Source organism: Motacilla alba, chromosome 4 (genome assembly GCF_015832195.1).
Source record: "Motacilla alba alba isolate MOTALB_02 chromosome 4, Motacilla_alba_V1.0_pri, whole genome shotgun sequence".
Lineage (NCBI taxonomy): Eukaryota > Metazoa > Chordata > Aves > Passeriformes > Motacillidae > Motacilla > Motacilla alba.
This window is the reverse complement of record NC_052019.1, coordinates 28,396,555-28,413,265: the sequence shown is the minus strand read 5'-3', so window position 1 is coordinate 28,413,265 and position 16,711 is coordinate 28,396,555. Positions and strand designations below refer to the sequence as shown.

Genomic DNA, 16,711 nt, shown 5'->3' with positions numbered 1-16,711 from the left:
TTTATTTTGGTTTTGGGTGTATGCTGCTGCATCAGACTAAAATGCTATTATTTTGTAATAGACATGCAGAGCTTACCAATGCAGCTTTAGAACAGCCAAGTAGAATGTAAAGATTTGAAGGTGAAAGGGAAGGCTGAGGGGTGCAATAACAAATGACAGCGCAGTGACGGAGTGCTGAGGTGCTGACAAACTGAATCAGAAAGGCTGTGTAGCTCTCTGTCTGCACTGTTGCTGATGCTGATACCTCATGGAAATATCTTAATTATTCACATATTGTTACTATATTTTGAAATTTTTGGTTCAAAGCAGAACCTTGTGTTCTGTGCTAATATTGCTATTTATTAAGTAATGTGTCTGTGGCCTATGCAACATTTGAAGCATGTAGAAGAGAAATGAGTGAAATTTATTTGTTGAGGTGCTAGAAAAATCAAACTACTTACTCAGGTGCAGAGGAGTGATTGGGCCAGAAAAATCTCAGAACCTGTGAAAGCAGATGAAATTACTGTCCCAGTGGAATGTTACAACTGAATTGGTATGCAAAATGTTTTATGGACATGTTTTATGGAAATGTTTTATGGACCATGCAAAATGGTTTACTTGCAGTTGACATGGCATCTTTGAGCATGGACTCATTTACATTTTAAATTATGGATTTCTTTAATAATTGATAATAGTGCCAAAATATCCTGTTGCATTGATAGGCACTTAATGCATCTTGTGACTGCTCCCAGATAAAGCCAGTAGCATGAGGAAGGAAGTAGCAGAGATAACAAGATGCCAATCTACTGGAAGAAGCCAATAGCATCATGTCAGCCAAATGAAGGTGCCTTCCTTCCATTGTCCTACCAAAGTCAGTTTGACACACTTCTGTGCTCTTCTCTCGGCCTCGTTTGACCTGCCAGCCAGTTGCACAGATTTACTGTGCAATTTTTCTGGCAGAAATTAAGTGCCATAAATTTTAATTTTAGGGGATCCAGACACTTTCAAACAAAACCCAAAATAAAATACAGCTGACTCAGCAGTGGTGCAGAGGTACGAAGCTCTGTTTGCGGGGCTGGCAGTGGCAACTGGTAGTTGGAGCATCTTAAGTTGGATCATCTCTCACAAAGCAGAGTGGTTGTAATAGTTCTGTGTGATATTTTCCAGACTTGTGTATTCTGAGTTGCCACTATTGATATTATTCCAAAATGTGGCCCAATAATCAAGAACCAAGAATTCCCAAGAGTGTGCCCCTCATGCCATCATGAGAGCAGATGTTTGGATCACAATACACAAAGTTCCTGCTTGCTGCAGATGGTTGTGATGGCAGTTTTATTCTTGCTTTTAAAATTATTTTTCTTAATTGTTTTTCTTCTGAGCTTATAAACGGAAAATAAATTGTGAAAGTTTCACTATGAAAATACTGTTTTCTACATGAGGACATTAAATACTTATTGCCAGTTCAAATAAATCCCATTACCTTGCAATGATTTGGTGGTCACTCGCACGTATTTTAACCCCAGTAACATGCAAATAATTGTTTTTTACAAAATTATTATCTGCAAAAGATTTAAATGTAACCTTAGAGCATAAAACATGAAACAAGAAAACAGAGTTAAACTTTTAAACCAATCAATTTTATTCTGAGCACAGCAATTGCTTCTGCTGTCAGCAGGAATAAAGTTTACTGCTGTTGGAAACTTGTAAAAAGTCAGATGTGTTTCTGTAAAATGCCTTGTCAACTGCAATCCAACCAGACCACACATTTCAAGAACCAAACATCTTCTTATTTTAGTGTCTGTAAGGTTTGTGTTGTAAGCACCTGCTCAGAAGTAGTTACAACAATGTGAATTGAACAAAGAGAAGGAAATGCTTTATTTCTAAATGACAAAGAAATTCTGCTTATTGACCTTCTGAACTGCCTAAGCCAGAATACACAGGATTCAGTTCTTTATCTTGTGGGGAGCTGAGGCCTGCCTATATCCAATGTTGAACTAAGATTAATATGGATGTCTTTGTAATTATTACATCTGAGTAAAACTAATCCTTATATCAATACAAGTTATAGCACAATTAAATCTTAATGGCAGATACAATCCCAGCTTTTTATTGAAAAAAAAATACATTCTGTGACCTTTCAAGGGAGTTGAAGGCAGAACAAGGAATAATTTTTTGTCTGTTCAATTTGTTCTATTTGAATCTAGAACCAATTAAAATAACTAATGTTTTAAAAATCTACCTTTAAAAACATACCTTTTAAAAGAAAGGTAAAATTGTAATGCATCCCTCATGCAGCAGTCTGTATCCATATCAGTTTGATGGGTAGTTTGCTTCTATGGCTCCTTCTGAAAAGACAAAACAAATGAAAACCTCAAAGCTGTAAACTTTCACAGTCCAGGGCTAAGAATGAAATAGTAGTGCTGTTTACTGGGATAAATCAGGTGCTACTAGCAAAATTTCAATACCAAAGGTTAATAATGTCATCATCAGTAGTACTTGAAAAAGACTTGGCTGCCTAAAGGTGGCCTAATTTTAAACACTGAGACAAGTCAATCAGTATACACCTAAAAATATGCATTGAGGGATGAAGTTTGCATACATTAGAGGCTAGGTTTTTCTTTCTAACCTGTGAGATCTTGAATTCTTGTTTGTTTATTCAGGAATGTAGGCCCAGTTGCATTACTCTGTAGGGTATGGGTCTGCTTGTTGGTGGTTATTTGGTAGAGACAGACTTTCCAGGGGAAGTACAGGATATTGAGAAATAGCCTTCTACTCAGCATTCCGTGCTTTCTGTCCTAGTGTTGAAACATCTTTCTCACAAGACTGTTTGTCTAGGGATAGGGGGATGTTCATGATCTAGAAATGTAACTGTCAGCTCAGCCAATGTCCCTTGGCTGCCGCCTGAGAGGTTAGGAGGTGGGCCCATTGCCCATATTTTCATTTTGCATCATCAGTACTGATAGCATGTAGCATTTTAAGTGGTTAAGGGCACAGTGGAAAGCAAAATACTGAGATGTCATTAAAGCTATCTCTGTGCTTTTGGGAACACTATCCTGGATCATGACTAAATGGATGTTTCTGATTCTCACCAATTGGCAACAATTTTGGCAAGGCTGTATCAAGGACAAAAAATTCTACAGAATTTAACCTTTTCTTTTTTTTTTTTAATTAAAATGTCTTTTATGCACTCCAGGTGTGTTTTTGTGTTTCATGGTGCAGGTAGGAACCCATTTTCACTTGACACTCTTTGTTACACCTTGTGCTTTGAATATGCTCTGATTAGATTTATTATGTAAATATCAACATAGGCTAGTAGAAAAGAATCTGTTCGTGAACATAGGTATCAGGAAAAAAACTATTATTTCCTGGACATCTATTTTGACTGTCAACCTCAGAAAGAAAATAACTCTTGTCCTTTTAAGTAGCATGGAAGGATACAATTTATGGATGATAGTATAGTTATCCATTGGCTGCTGGGAAGAAATACAGCAAAGGTGTATTAGGTGTGATTTAGAACGTAATGAATACAATTTTATGAAATTACATAAATTACAGTTTTATGAAGGGCATTGGTCTCTAAACTTTTCTGAACGGTTGTTTTGAAAGGTTGTCACTAGCTAAGCCAAATAATTAATATTGCAGCAAAATATCAGTGAAAAAAATAGTTGGTGACAAAATACCATATCAAAGAATCATAGAATAGTTCAGATTTTAAAGGGACCTTTCAAAGTCATCTAGTCCAACCCCTCTGCAAAGAACAAGAATATCTTCAACTGAACTATGCTGTTCTGGGCCCCATTGACACTGACCTTGACTGTTTCCAGGAATGGGACAACTACCACCTCTCTGGACAATCTGTCCCAGTGTTTCACCATCCTCTTTGTAAGAGACTTTTTCCTCATATCTAATCTGATTCTTTATCACTCATCCATCCTTCTTATAAGCCCCCTTTAAATACTGAAAGATGACAATAAGGCTTTTCCAGAGCCTTCTCTTCTCCAGGCTGAACAAACCCAGCTGTCTCAGCCTGTCCTCAATGGAGAGGTGCTCCAGCCCTTTGGTCATTTCCATGACCTGCTCCAGGATGCAGATCTGGATGCAGTGCTCCAGGCAGGGTCTCAGGAGAGGGGAGTAAAGGCCCTGCTGGCCATGCTGCTCCTGGTGCAGCCCAGGACGCTGTTGGTACTCTGGGCTGGGAGCACACATGGCCAGTCATATCCATGAGATGGCTATTGTAGGTCTTCCTCCCGTTCTTTCATCTGGGGGATATGTATACACACACCTGTGTCACTTCCTGAAGAAGCAGTATGGGATAGCCAGACTCGTCTGAAATGATCATCAGGTAGACCATGCCTCAACTGTGAAAGAGGATACACTAAAGAGATACACTCCTGAGTCAGGGACTGCCTTGCTTGCTTTCTGCCTAAGTCCCTCCAGCACTGAGTTTTATTTGGTACAGAAATTGATGGTAAAATTGATATATTGCATCATGTTTTTAAGAAATTTAAAATTTGCTTCTGGGAAAGATTTTTGTTTCCTCTCTTCTCTAAAAAGAATTGTGCTTTATCTGCACAATTAAAGAGAATACCATGTTCTGTTTTCCACACACATAAGTGGGAAAATACTTATCTTCAATAACTCACAGTTGATGTGGATAAAGAGGACAAAACATGTACTACAGGGTTTTGATTCTGTTGGTTTTTTTCCATTGCTTTTTTTTTTTAACCTTATCTCTTCTGATTTAGCTTTTTGGCCCTTCAGTAGTTTTCTGGAAAACTTCCCTAAATAAAAGATTTTTGCTGGGCAGTCTGATGATTTCAGGTACTATATTGGCTGAACCAAAGACATTGTTCTCTTTGAATTCTGCTTTCCTCTAAGTATAATAATTCAGTCCTCTTCTAAGTAGTGTATGTATTAAAAAGTGTATATATGTACATATACGGCCATATGTGTGTACAGCTTTTATAGGACTGTGTTTTTCATTTACTCTCATTTCAAGTTTTAAGGCTTTTTGCCAACAGTGTTGTAAGAGGTGTGATTTTGTAGTTATAGACTCTCTTGGTTTCCATCAGATTTTGTAAGGGCTCATCAGAACACTCTCATTAATTTCAGTAAAAAGAGGAAATATTTGCTGAGATTTTCAAGACTGAAAAAGTTGTCCCCTGTATTGTGATATGTTTTAATAATGTTTTTAATAGAAGAAACAGGTGGGAAAATTTTTCCTATGTTATGATCTGTGAGATGGGTACCAGATTTATGCCCATGGACCTTATTGCTGTCTAAAGGCTTGCTTATATACTCCCTCACTGATGGCAGCAGAAGTTCAATCAGCTCACAGAACCAGGGTAGTGTGTGGGTCTAATTACTGCAGCCCTGTGTGTGTACGTGACAATGGGCATTTTGTAGCCGAGAGGAAAACAACAAAGACAGCAGGCATCAAAATTCAAAGGTCTTGAAAATAACGGGCAAGGGCACCTCAGTTTTTAGTAACTGCTATAGCCAATAATCACAGGGAGCATATTTTCATTTAATCTTTTCTCAGCCAGTATCTTCCTGAAGAGGCAGGGGGCTTGGTTACCAACCCACCTCCTGCTCTGCAGCATGCCAGGGACAGACTGACCCATGCTGAAGGGGAGGTGTTGGAGGGCAGTTCTGGCTCTGCTGCAGCCACCTCTCCTGTGCTGCAGTACCAGTGTTTCTTCAGCTGCCTGTGCTAGGAGACACTTCCCTTCTACCTTGTAAAAGTAGCTCTGCTGAAAAGACAATGAGATCTCAGGCCGTATTAGTTTCCCTTATGATATCTGTAAAGAAAGGCAGTCCCTGTTGCTGCATTTCATTTGGCTTGAGTCCCACAAAGCATTTTCTTTTTCAGAAGACTAAGTTTCAGCTCAGCTTCAATTCAGAAGATCAAGCCCACGCATATATTTTATACCTTGTAAGTAGTTATAGTGGATGTAAGAAAATGTAGGCTAGCTATCAAAATAAGGGTCAGTGTTACAGCTTTTGTGGCCATGTAATCAAAAATATACTTTCCCTTTTTGCACTGAGCCACTTGCAGTCTGTAATAGACCGAAAAGAGATTTTATGTTTCTTTTCCCCCCTTCAGTTTCCAGCAAGGAAAACAAGTGCTCTGCTTCAGCAAGTGAATCCACCCATGCTTGTGATACACATACAGGCTGTGTGTAAGAATTATACCAATAATTATTGTTTAGAAGTGCTCTGCATGCAGATGCCACAATAGGGCATTGAGAATGCATCACATAGTTATGGGAAACACAATAGGAATCTTTTTGTGAGTGAAAGAATTATATTTTAGCCACGTTGGAACCAAATAATCTAGCTAGCTCTAAGTTTTTATTCAAATGTAAAAAGATCATTTATGCATTGTAATGCACCCTTGTTCAAATAATTGTGCTGGAATATTCGATGAAAGTTTTTGAGCAGCTCTGGAATAGCCATACTGTTGGGTGACAGCAGTATCATTAGTAACCTACATAAGTATTTCTAACCATGTGGAAATCCATTGTAATTTATCACAGTGATTTCACCTTCTATGTATTTCAAGAGAATTTATCTTCACTTGGAATGCTTTCCCAGCCCAAGCAGCTCCATGCATAGGTTAAATGATGTTGTGTTGGTGCAGGAGAGAAGACATTGTTTGCTGTACAAGGTCCTACATTTGCAGGAGAGTGCTGGAAGGTCAGGGGGTTCAGAGGAGGGCCTCAACACAGGGAGGATTGCTGCTCAAGGTCTGTTTGTCTGGAGGGGCACAGTGCTGGGTAAGGCAACCACAGGCAGCTCTCAAAGATCTCCTGCCCATTTGAAATCCTTTTAATGAGATCCTTTAGCAAAGGTTCTTAAAACCTTTAAGTGTAAAAATCCTCTCATAAGCAGTAACTGAATAAAAGAGAGGACATTTATTCTTCTCCAGGAATGGAAATAGATGGAAATATCCATCCAATATAGTAATATTTAGGGAAATACTTATCCTGTCTTTATATGGTGTCTCCAAGTAGCTTCCTACAATCATCCATTATTTGTCTGATCTGCTGCAGCTGTTCTTGTGGTCATAAATAAACAAACAACATTGCTTCTAGTGCCTGCATGAGTATCTTGAAACAGTAAAACAGTAACATCATCAAAAATACTCAAAAATACTGCCCCCCCTTCGTGAAAATCTGAATAAGCTTGGCCTATTTAATTTAACAAACAAACAAATGAGACTTGATAGAATGCAGGGCAACTTCAGCGTACTAAAGGACTTCATTGTAGTGGGGAAGGAAATAATAATAGGTGCACAGAGCACGTGCATATCCCCATCAGGCAAACAAATTTATAAAAGGGAGCATGATTAGCTGCTGGAGTAAATTTACCAGGAAAGAGATGAATTGTCAGTCTGTTGATGTTTATAGGTTGAGACTGAATGCCTTTCAAGATGATATGCCTAAGGCAGTCATAAATTATGCTTTAGTCTAATTTATGTTACCAGCTTAATGTGAGTAAATAAGGTAAATGGATGAAATAAACCTGTGACATTGAGAATAATCCAATTGTTTCTTAAGACATTAAATATCTGGAAAAATGGAGTAGTCTCAAAGTCTCTGACTAAATCATTAACAAAATGAAGCAATGTTTGCAAATGCCATAAACACATTTTCAGATAGGCTACAGAGTTTTTAGTATCTACATGCAGAGATTAATCTTCTCACTTTTTATTTTGACCTAGATTTTGTGGAAAAGATGTACTTCATTTCTGAAGGTAGTGTAGCCATGGCAAAATGAGTTGCATGTATGTGCTGCAGCACCTTTGAGAGGTGCATATGTATAGTATTCAAATAAAAGTCATGGCTTGAATTTGATTGCATTTATTATGAGGATCAACTTCTTCCTGACTTTGTCAGAAGAATTTTAGCTGCAGAAAGATGTAAAAAAAAAAAAAAAAAAAAAAGATTTGTAGGATATTACCTAGTCAAAAAGGCTTAGCATCATCTGTTGTTTGGAAAATCAACCCTCATGTCCTTCTAGAATCTACTAGAAAGTGTTTTCAAATGGTGATAGTATTCTAGGCAGAAATCCAGAGCATTATATTTGTTGCCCGAGACTATAATGTAGGAGTTGTAATATATTCCATAATTAAAAATATCATGCACAGTAGTGATTTTTTATTCATTTATTATCTGGATCATTGAACTAATCTGAAGAAAAACAGTATTCTCAGGTGCACAAGTGAAGAGGTTCCTTTTCTATTTTTCCAGCAAAAGAGACTATATTTTTTGCTTGAAAAATTAGGACTTCTCATAACTTGCTACACAATTATTGTTACACTTCAGATAAATAAAGGTTATATTTCTTGTCTGGAGTAACATTCAGGATTACTTTTGTGACATTTATGTTTTGTGGTATATGGGTAATACTTCATAAATGTAAGTAAATAGGAGATTGAGAAGCAGAAATAAATAGGAGATTGGAAAATAATGTATAAAATTTAAAAATCCTTAACTGTGAGAGTAAAGCAAATTTTCAATTATTTAGAAGAAATTGAAAGACATAAATCCTAAAAATCAGAATCAGTTGCTCACCAGTTATTTTCTTGTTGCACCAAGCTTACAAGTATAGGCTTTTAGCTCACATATATTGGAATTTTTTGTCCATGTCAGTGACAAGTGGAGCCAAGCTGTTGCAGATTCAGGCTGCAGAGATTTGGCTGTGAAGCAGTTGACCCAGGTGGAGTCTGCAGGTCCCCAATTCAGTACCAAAGTCATAAATTGATGCGATCTTCTAAATGACAGAATACTAGGGGATACTATACAGTATAGAATAGATAGTGTTTGAAATCCACTGTATACTTTGTAACAATTTGTACTCATTTTCGGTTGTATTATGTATGATGCATGATGTTGGTCAGTTTTTTTCTTAAGCATCAACGCCTACCAGTGCTACTGCTTCTGCTCTTCTGAACTTTTCGATGCTATCTCTATTTCAGTAACACCAAGCTAGAAAGAAAAAAGGTTTATTTCTTCTAAATTTTATTAGACCTGCTTTACATTTTTCAGCCTTCAACCTGATCATGGGTTTTGAATTTGTGTGGCTTTTTGACTACACGTATTTTAAATCCTTCTGTCCTCTGCTCTCCAAAACCTTGAAATCAAGAAGGCAAAAATCACTTTACTGTAAAACATGCAGTCCATTTTTAGTTTCTTAGTAAATGTGTAGAGAGTAGCCCTGGAGATTCAGGACAAATAGTTTGGAGAACTAGAGCCCAAACCCTAGAATTGAGCAATGCTGAATTGAGAACTGAGTGGTCACTTTTCCTTTTTTAGATTTCCCAATGCTGAACCTCCTTTACTGGAATTAGAATAAAACATGAAGCATGTATATGTTCTCAGACCTCTTTCTTTTGGAAAATTGCATTATTTGTATTGCAAAAATTTCTGCTCAGCTCATTTTACTGTATGTCTTTGTAGTACCATAGGTAATGTTTTTTGCTTTATACTACTACTTTATTGGTCTATACTACAAAAAGAAATATCCTTTTTTAGAATATAACCAAATTAATAATGATGTGCATGTAACTGAGTTCTAATTTTGATTTTGGCTATCTGAAACTAATTCATGTTCCCAACTAATTATTCCAGACTGTTTTACTCATGGCATGGCATTTTATTCAACAAATGCAGCATAAAATGTAGACAGAGCTCAAAGATAAACTCACTGTTCCTCTCTGCTGACAAAACTTCTTTATATATCTTAAAATTCTGAGCTGTTATACTTCAATAATTCTCTTTTACGCCACAGAATAAATCTAGAGTATTACACAGCATTTCTAAATTTTCTATTGACCACAACACAGAAATTACATTGCCTTTTGATTTGCTGAGTGCTGTCTTACAAAGAGGTAATATAATAGAGAGAGACGATTGCCTAGAGCCCAGTGTATGGTTATGGCCTCTAAGCACTTTGGTTTTTCTCAGCATGAGTTTGCTAATGCACATTGATTCATATTGATATTCAATAATTCATATTGATTGGTGTTCACATATCATCACTTTGCCATTAGGAATCCATTACTCTATTCAAGCACAATTTTAGGAAGATTATCTCACCATACTTTCAGTTGGCACAGGGTACTTTTTCTTTCCTTGGGAAAAAAAAAAAAGTAAGCCCATGCAACACTGGACTAGAAATACTGGTTGTAAAAGGTTACACAGATACATGTGTACCAAAACTTTTTACAGTTTGTGTGCTAATAAACTTAAATAAGAAACTTATGTATAGGTATCTCTTAAACCCATTACTACATACAGCTTCACCCTCAGAGAAAACCAGATTAAGCCATTTACTGTTGTCTAACACTAGGTCATAAACAGCATTTTTTTTCCCTTCACGATAAAGCAGCTTAATCCATTAATCCTTATGAAAAATGTAAATGTTTATATTAGTCAATTAGAACAAGGCTTTGCTCTGCTCTTGTTCTCTTTCTCTTTCAATATACGTCTGATTTATTATTCAATAAATTTTGTCTTTTGCATTTTTTCTGTCTACACTATAACATTGCTCCTTGAAAATCCAGATGTATGTTCTAATTGATACTAGGAAAAACCAAGTTTTATTTTGGCTGTAAATTTTAAGCAAGTGTTATTACTTTCAAATCTGAATTTCTGTCTGTTTTGGATTTTTCTAAGGGAATAGCTAATAGTTATTGATCGAAGGCTTGATGTTGTTCCTTACCCTAACTGCCAAAACACACAAAATAATTGCAATGTCACCTGCATTAAGCTCCCCAAAATGCAAAACTGTGATGGAAACTAAAATCTTGGTGTGGTAAGGGGAAGGTTTCTTGCAGAATTCTAATTAAACAAAGGGAAGCCATGGAGAATCATCTCAAAATGGCTTAAGATGATGTATTCTTTTATATCAAGTGAAAATGGAGGGAGGCATGTCTGCAAGTACTTTAGGGGAGATATTTAAGATCTAAAACAATCTTGTTAATTGGTGATTTATCTGTAAAGCAGGATGCAGTTCAAACAGGAAAAATGGAAATTATTGTACTTCAGTAAAAATAATCAGCTTAGGAATGATGGATAGAAACTGCCTAGCAAGACAAAAAATGCAAAAAAATTGGAGATGTTTTATTGAAGGCAACACCAGTTATCAAATTTATATTGTTGCAAGGGGAAAAATCCCCAACCAAACCAGGTTGAGTATCTGGCACCTGGTATCCTGGTTTGGTTATTGCACTTCAAATAAAACATTGGTGAGCTGAAGAGATTGCAGAGAAAAGCATGGTGAATGATCATGTCCAGAAAACATGACCTGAGGAGGAAGGAAATAATCGGCCTCCTTCATCTAGTGATGTGAAGGAATGATCTAATACTGGAACAAGGCATTTACAGACATTAAGACATATTTTCAAAGATCTGGGGCAGAGTGAAGACAGCTGTTGTGGAGTATTCAACAATAGATATTTTTATTGAATGGCCTACACAAAAGCCTGTGAGGGTGATTTTGTTGCAGTTCACTCTGACTTAGGAGGAAGAAACAGACAAAGATCTTAGGAGATATACTTCCAGTTCGATTTTGTGTGATTAGTAAATGTGGGTATTTCAGCATGGAATTACGTAAAAGAAACAGTAATATTAAAAAAAAAACCAAACAAAACCAACAACAACAAAAACAAACAAACAAAAACCAACAAACCCCCCCCCCCCCCAAACCAAAGAAAACCTGCTACTTTGAATTATTTACATGATTTTTAGTTTAGGATGTTTTAATTTTATTTTTTTTTACTTACGACCCTCCTTGAATAGCTTCACTTCACCTTTCATACACTCTAATTCAGCTTATGCTTTGCCAGTCAAACAGACATGAAAAGTTACTGCACGTTGTACCTGTTACAGGTAAACCTACCTATTCCCTTCTGCATGATAGGAACTAACCAAAGAAATCTATAAAATATTATTTTATCTTTCCCTACATCTCTGCTTAAAACTTATCTACACAATTAAACTTACCCAGTCTTCAGTAAATTACATCCTTGAATCTTGTTAGAAAAATTATTTTGTTGTTTCCATGGAGAGAACCCTGCTCCCTGTCCCTTGCCCTTTCTGTATTTATTACTTGCAGTGCAACAGTATGTCTTTAAATGCATCAAGAATCTGAAAAATCTCTCAAAATACTCTCTCAGGCCACATGCCAATGTTCCAGCAGGAATGCCCACTGGCTTTTATCAATATTGCTATAAAATCCAAGTCTCAGCTTACTTGAGTTTGTGTCTGTCAGCTGATTTATGTTTCTAGTCAAAATGTATTGAAAGCGTAAAACGAAGCTGAATGGCCTTCAAAAAAAGTGGTGTAAAATTGAAACGCTGAACATAGGAAAAGGCTTTTAATCTTACAGACTATTTCAGACTGCATTATTTCTACATTTTATTCTTCCTTGGCCATGTTTTTAACCTTCTTATGGTTTTTTGCCACTTTAGAAAGAAAACTATTTCGTTTGCTGTTTCCTTTGCAAGATTACCTTGGGAAATTAAATTTTCATATCCTTTACTACAATTGACTCAAATAGTGCTTAGATTTTAGATTGCCTATAATTTTCTGTTGGGAAAATTCTAAAGAAATGAAACCAATAAAAGGAATTTCCACTTGTCAACCTTTCTGATTCTGTACTGGCATCTAAATAACCCTCTCTTGTTCTTCACCTTACTCTGTTCTCCCAAGTCATTGTAGTTCTTTCCTTACACTGCACCCCAAAATCTTTGAAACAGGAATTGCAGCCCAGTTCTGTGCTTGCCTTCAAAGCCGCACCCACCTCACATTTTCTCTATTTTGTACACCATCTCTGTCCCCATGTGCTCAGGTAGGAAAGGAGGTCCTCAAACTAAGTCCAAAAACTGCCTTTCATGCATTTAAGCATCTTCCATGCTTGTTCTTCACATATTTTGTCCCAGGGACAACTTCTGCTCAGCTAAGATAAATCTCTAGGCAGAGGAAATACACTTATCCAGTAAGCTTATACAGAGCACATTTCTGGAAGAAAAGATGGAGAGGAGTAATGAAAATGGGTCTTTGGGTTGCTGATGCAGAATAGGACTTTTGTATTATATCACACATGCTTAATGTTTTTAGCAACAAAAGCAAGAAATGTTTTGCTTCCCAAGGCAGTGGTAGCATGGTATCAAGGAAAGAAAGGGAGAGGAACCTTTTTGTAACACAGTTCCTTTTTTATGGACGTCATGAACAAAAAATATTCCACAAAACTGAATTTCTCATTCATGGCCTCTGTTTTCCACAGATGGATGAAAAGTGGATAATTATAAGTGAGGAAGACAGAAGGCCTGGTGCTGTAAGAACCATTGCTGTGAGTCATGAGCCTGGAGCACATTTCTTTGACAACTTTGTATATCTTACTCTGTCCATGAGGTTATTATTCCACAGTAGTTTTCAGCAGCACATTGGGTCAGTGGTGTTCCAAATATATTCTTTCCTAGTACAGAAGGAGATGATGTCACCATGGACATACCTTTCTTTGACTTTGGAGGCTGCTTTAACTGATAATAAATATTGAATTTCCATTTCAGACATACAGAAAGAATAAGAGATTGGATAATATTTCTGATATAGCATCAAACTTTACTTATTCACTTAGTTCTTTCTGGAAAGGGGAATTAATAAGCAGGCCCATTATCACAAACAATCTTTGCCCTTTCACTACCTAAGTGTACTTTGCCAGCTGGTTGAAAACTTGATCATCTGTTAGAAATTTATTTGGTTTTAAGTTGTTGGACTTTTTAAAACCTTTTTTTAAACAGACTGACATCTTACTTTCCACAGTCAGTATCAACAGATACTGAACTAGATTTTTGGTGTTAGAATAGTCAGTGCCTGAAGGATGGAAGCCAGTGGAGAAGTTTGTGGAGGACTGTCTCCTTGGGGACAGACATGTTAGAGAAGGGGGAGTGTGAGGAGCCCCTCCTTCCTGAGGAGGAAGGAGCAACAGGCCTATGTGATGAACTGACTGTAGCCCATCACCCTGTTTCCTCATCACCCTGCCCCGCAGGGAAGAAAAAGGTAGAAAATTCAGGAGTGAAGTTAAGCCCAGGAAGAAGGAAGGAGTCAGGGAAAGCTGTTTTAAAATGTAGTTTTTATTTTTCATTACCTTACTCTTTATTTTGGTTCATGATAAATTAAACTGATTTCCCTAAGTCAAGTCTGTTTTGTCCATGATGGTAGTTGCTGAGTGATCTCTCCCTGCATTTATCCTGACCCATGAGCCTTTCATTGTATCTTCTCCCCTGTCCAGCTGTGGAGGGGAGTTACAGAGCAGCTTTGATAGGCACCTGATGTGCAGGTGTCCCACCACACCCCAAATCCATGAATTTTTTGAGTTTGATTGAGGCATCAGTACTGGCTCTGTAGTACTAACCAATAAAACAACTTTCTTAAAGCAATAACAAGCCTTTGTTTCACTCTGTTCAATCTATATTATTCAGTTATAGATTCAAAAATAACTTGCAAGATATAATTTCGCAAGATGTAATTTTGGTAAATTCTTTATTGAAACAACTTAAAAATCAGAATATTTGATAATGTTGCTGTTTCTGGTGAGATTTTGGAACAAGATGAATCAAAACAAAGCAAACTCTAGACTGCGTTGCATTTTTTTGCCAAGGTTTTTTAAAACCCAAGTGTAATTTCTTGCATGCAACACACATTTCTCACCATGAACCTATGTCAAAGTTTTTGAAATTATTCTCACAGTTTACCATATTTTTATGTTTCTTCTTGAGTATTTTCATGTAATTCAGTAACGCTAGACAAATGACAGTGACAAAGATCACAAATGGCGCTTTTGCTATTTTCTGTTTTGCTGGTTTCCCCATTTGCAGACCCTTGACTGGTCATTGAAAAAGACACATTGAAAGAGCAACACTTTTGAAGTTATTTCTCTCTGTAGAAGAATACATAACTCTTTTTGCTGGGACAGATCTATTGACTGACATTCCCTCTTGGCTTATTGGTATATCCGGAGCAGCAGAAGCTCCACACAACCAGGCAGCTGCAGGGCAGGCACACTTGAGCAACAGTGAGCAGTTTGACTTCAGTGTCAAACAGTTCATTGCCTGTATAACTCAAGAAAGCGAGTGAAACGTATGCCTGAATAACCAGGGAGTCAAAACTTTGTAAAAGTGTAAAATGCACATTTATTGGAATCCATGTGAAAAGACAGCAAATTTTAGAGTTACAATAACTTCCAGAAATAAAATAGCTCCTAGAGATTACTCTACACATTGCACTTCAAGAAATTTATTTTGCCAAACTTAGAAAAAAAAATCAGCTTTTGTTTAGTTGTATAGTCAAATTTTAATTAATCTAATGTATAATTGATAGGAAAAAGACAGAAGAAAAGAGATAAAATTGAGTAGATTGAAATATATACATAATATGTTTCTTGTGGAAAGAGATGAAAAAGGCTGTTTTCCCCACTATTGGTGGTAGAATAATCTTACCTAGAAGAAAAATGTAGTCAATGTTATTTGCATTACAATTAGAACAAAAAATAAATTGCAAGAAATGAAATTATTCAACCAGCTTGCTCTGCATTAGATTCTTTGATGATAAGATAAAATTAGGAAGCTACAGGGTAGTGTGAATTCCTTAGTATCCATCTTTTCATGCTTAGCATATAATAAATGGCCAGATAATCAAAATTGTCTACTCTCCTGTGTGCTTTTAGTTCATCAGCTTATTTTAATCCTGTAAGTGTACTTGGAAAAAATGACTAGAAACCTTTTAGCTAGACTACTTGCATGTTTTACATTACTGTTGATTTGACAATTGACTTCAATTATTATTCTTGTTACAATTTTCAGTGTGGAATATAATCTGTTAATATTGCCTGCCTAATGTTACTGAAAGCTCGACTGTGTTTTTTTGAGTTTGTTCAGTCACTGGTGAGACATTTCATTATGGTGTCTTGTTAGATACAGAATTAAAAATGACTGACATGAAATGGGACAATTTTTTTTGTAAAAGATGTTAAGAGCTTGTACTTCTGTTTTTGAAAGTGAGTCCAAAAACTTACTGGATGTTCACTTAGAACTAAAAATTCTATGACTGCAATACCCCAAGTCCTAAGGCACTTAGCATTTAAGGCTTTAACTTGTTCTCAGTGAACTTCTCTCTGTGGGAGCAATGCTGATAAATTGGTTGACTCCTTTGAACTATAGTATGTGTGGTGAAACTTATGTAAGTTTGCATTTTACCAAGTTCTAGTTCTTCTGTCACAGGGAGAAAAAAAAGGCATTTCTCCTCCCTGTCCCTTTTATCCTAGCTGGCAATTCATTTTATATAATCAGTTGATATATTTTAATCTGAAGAGAAGCAGCAGGAAGTGTGCTTAAAACTTCACATAAAATTGTTTCTTTTCAGATTACAAAAGAGCTCTTCAAAAGGCTTCAATAGGAAAAGAACTTACATAAATGTACTTGTTAATTGGTTGTGGTAGAAGTGAGTGCCTAATTTCTAATTGTTATGTATGTCACTTTAGCTTCTAACCTTTGCTTCTTGTTTCATTTTCTCAGCTAGATTAAAGACTCTTTACTACCTAGCATTTTTCCCTCTGTGAAGACACTTTCATAGAGTAATCAGGTTATTCCTCATATGTTTTGTTAAAAGAAACAGCTTGAGCTCTTTAAATTTTTAATTGTAAAATAGAGTCTTAGGTACTGAAA

At 36.5% G+C, this 16,711-nt stretch overlaps 1 protein-coding gene across 7 annotated transcripts in view; it reads left to right on the top strand.

Moving 5' to 3' along the window:
* Window positions 1-16,711, top strand: part of SGCZ (sarcoglycan zeta) — a 391,151-nt gene that overhangs the window by 10,502 nt on the left and 363,938 nt on the right. For 2 of the 7 annotated variants that reach the window (XM_038136642.1, XM_038136649.1), the window contains exon 2: window positions 13,273-13,323. The exons of the other annotated variants lie outside the window; for them this stretch is intronic. In XM_038136642.1, coding sequence (XP_037992570.1) covers window positions 13,273-13,323 — 51 coding nt within the window. The remainder of the gene's footprint in view (window positions 1-13,272; window positions 13,324-16,711) is intronic. 7 annotated transcript variants of the gene reach the window in all.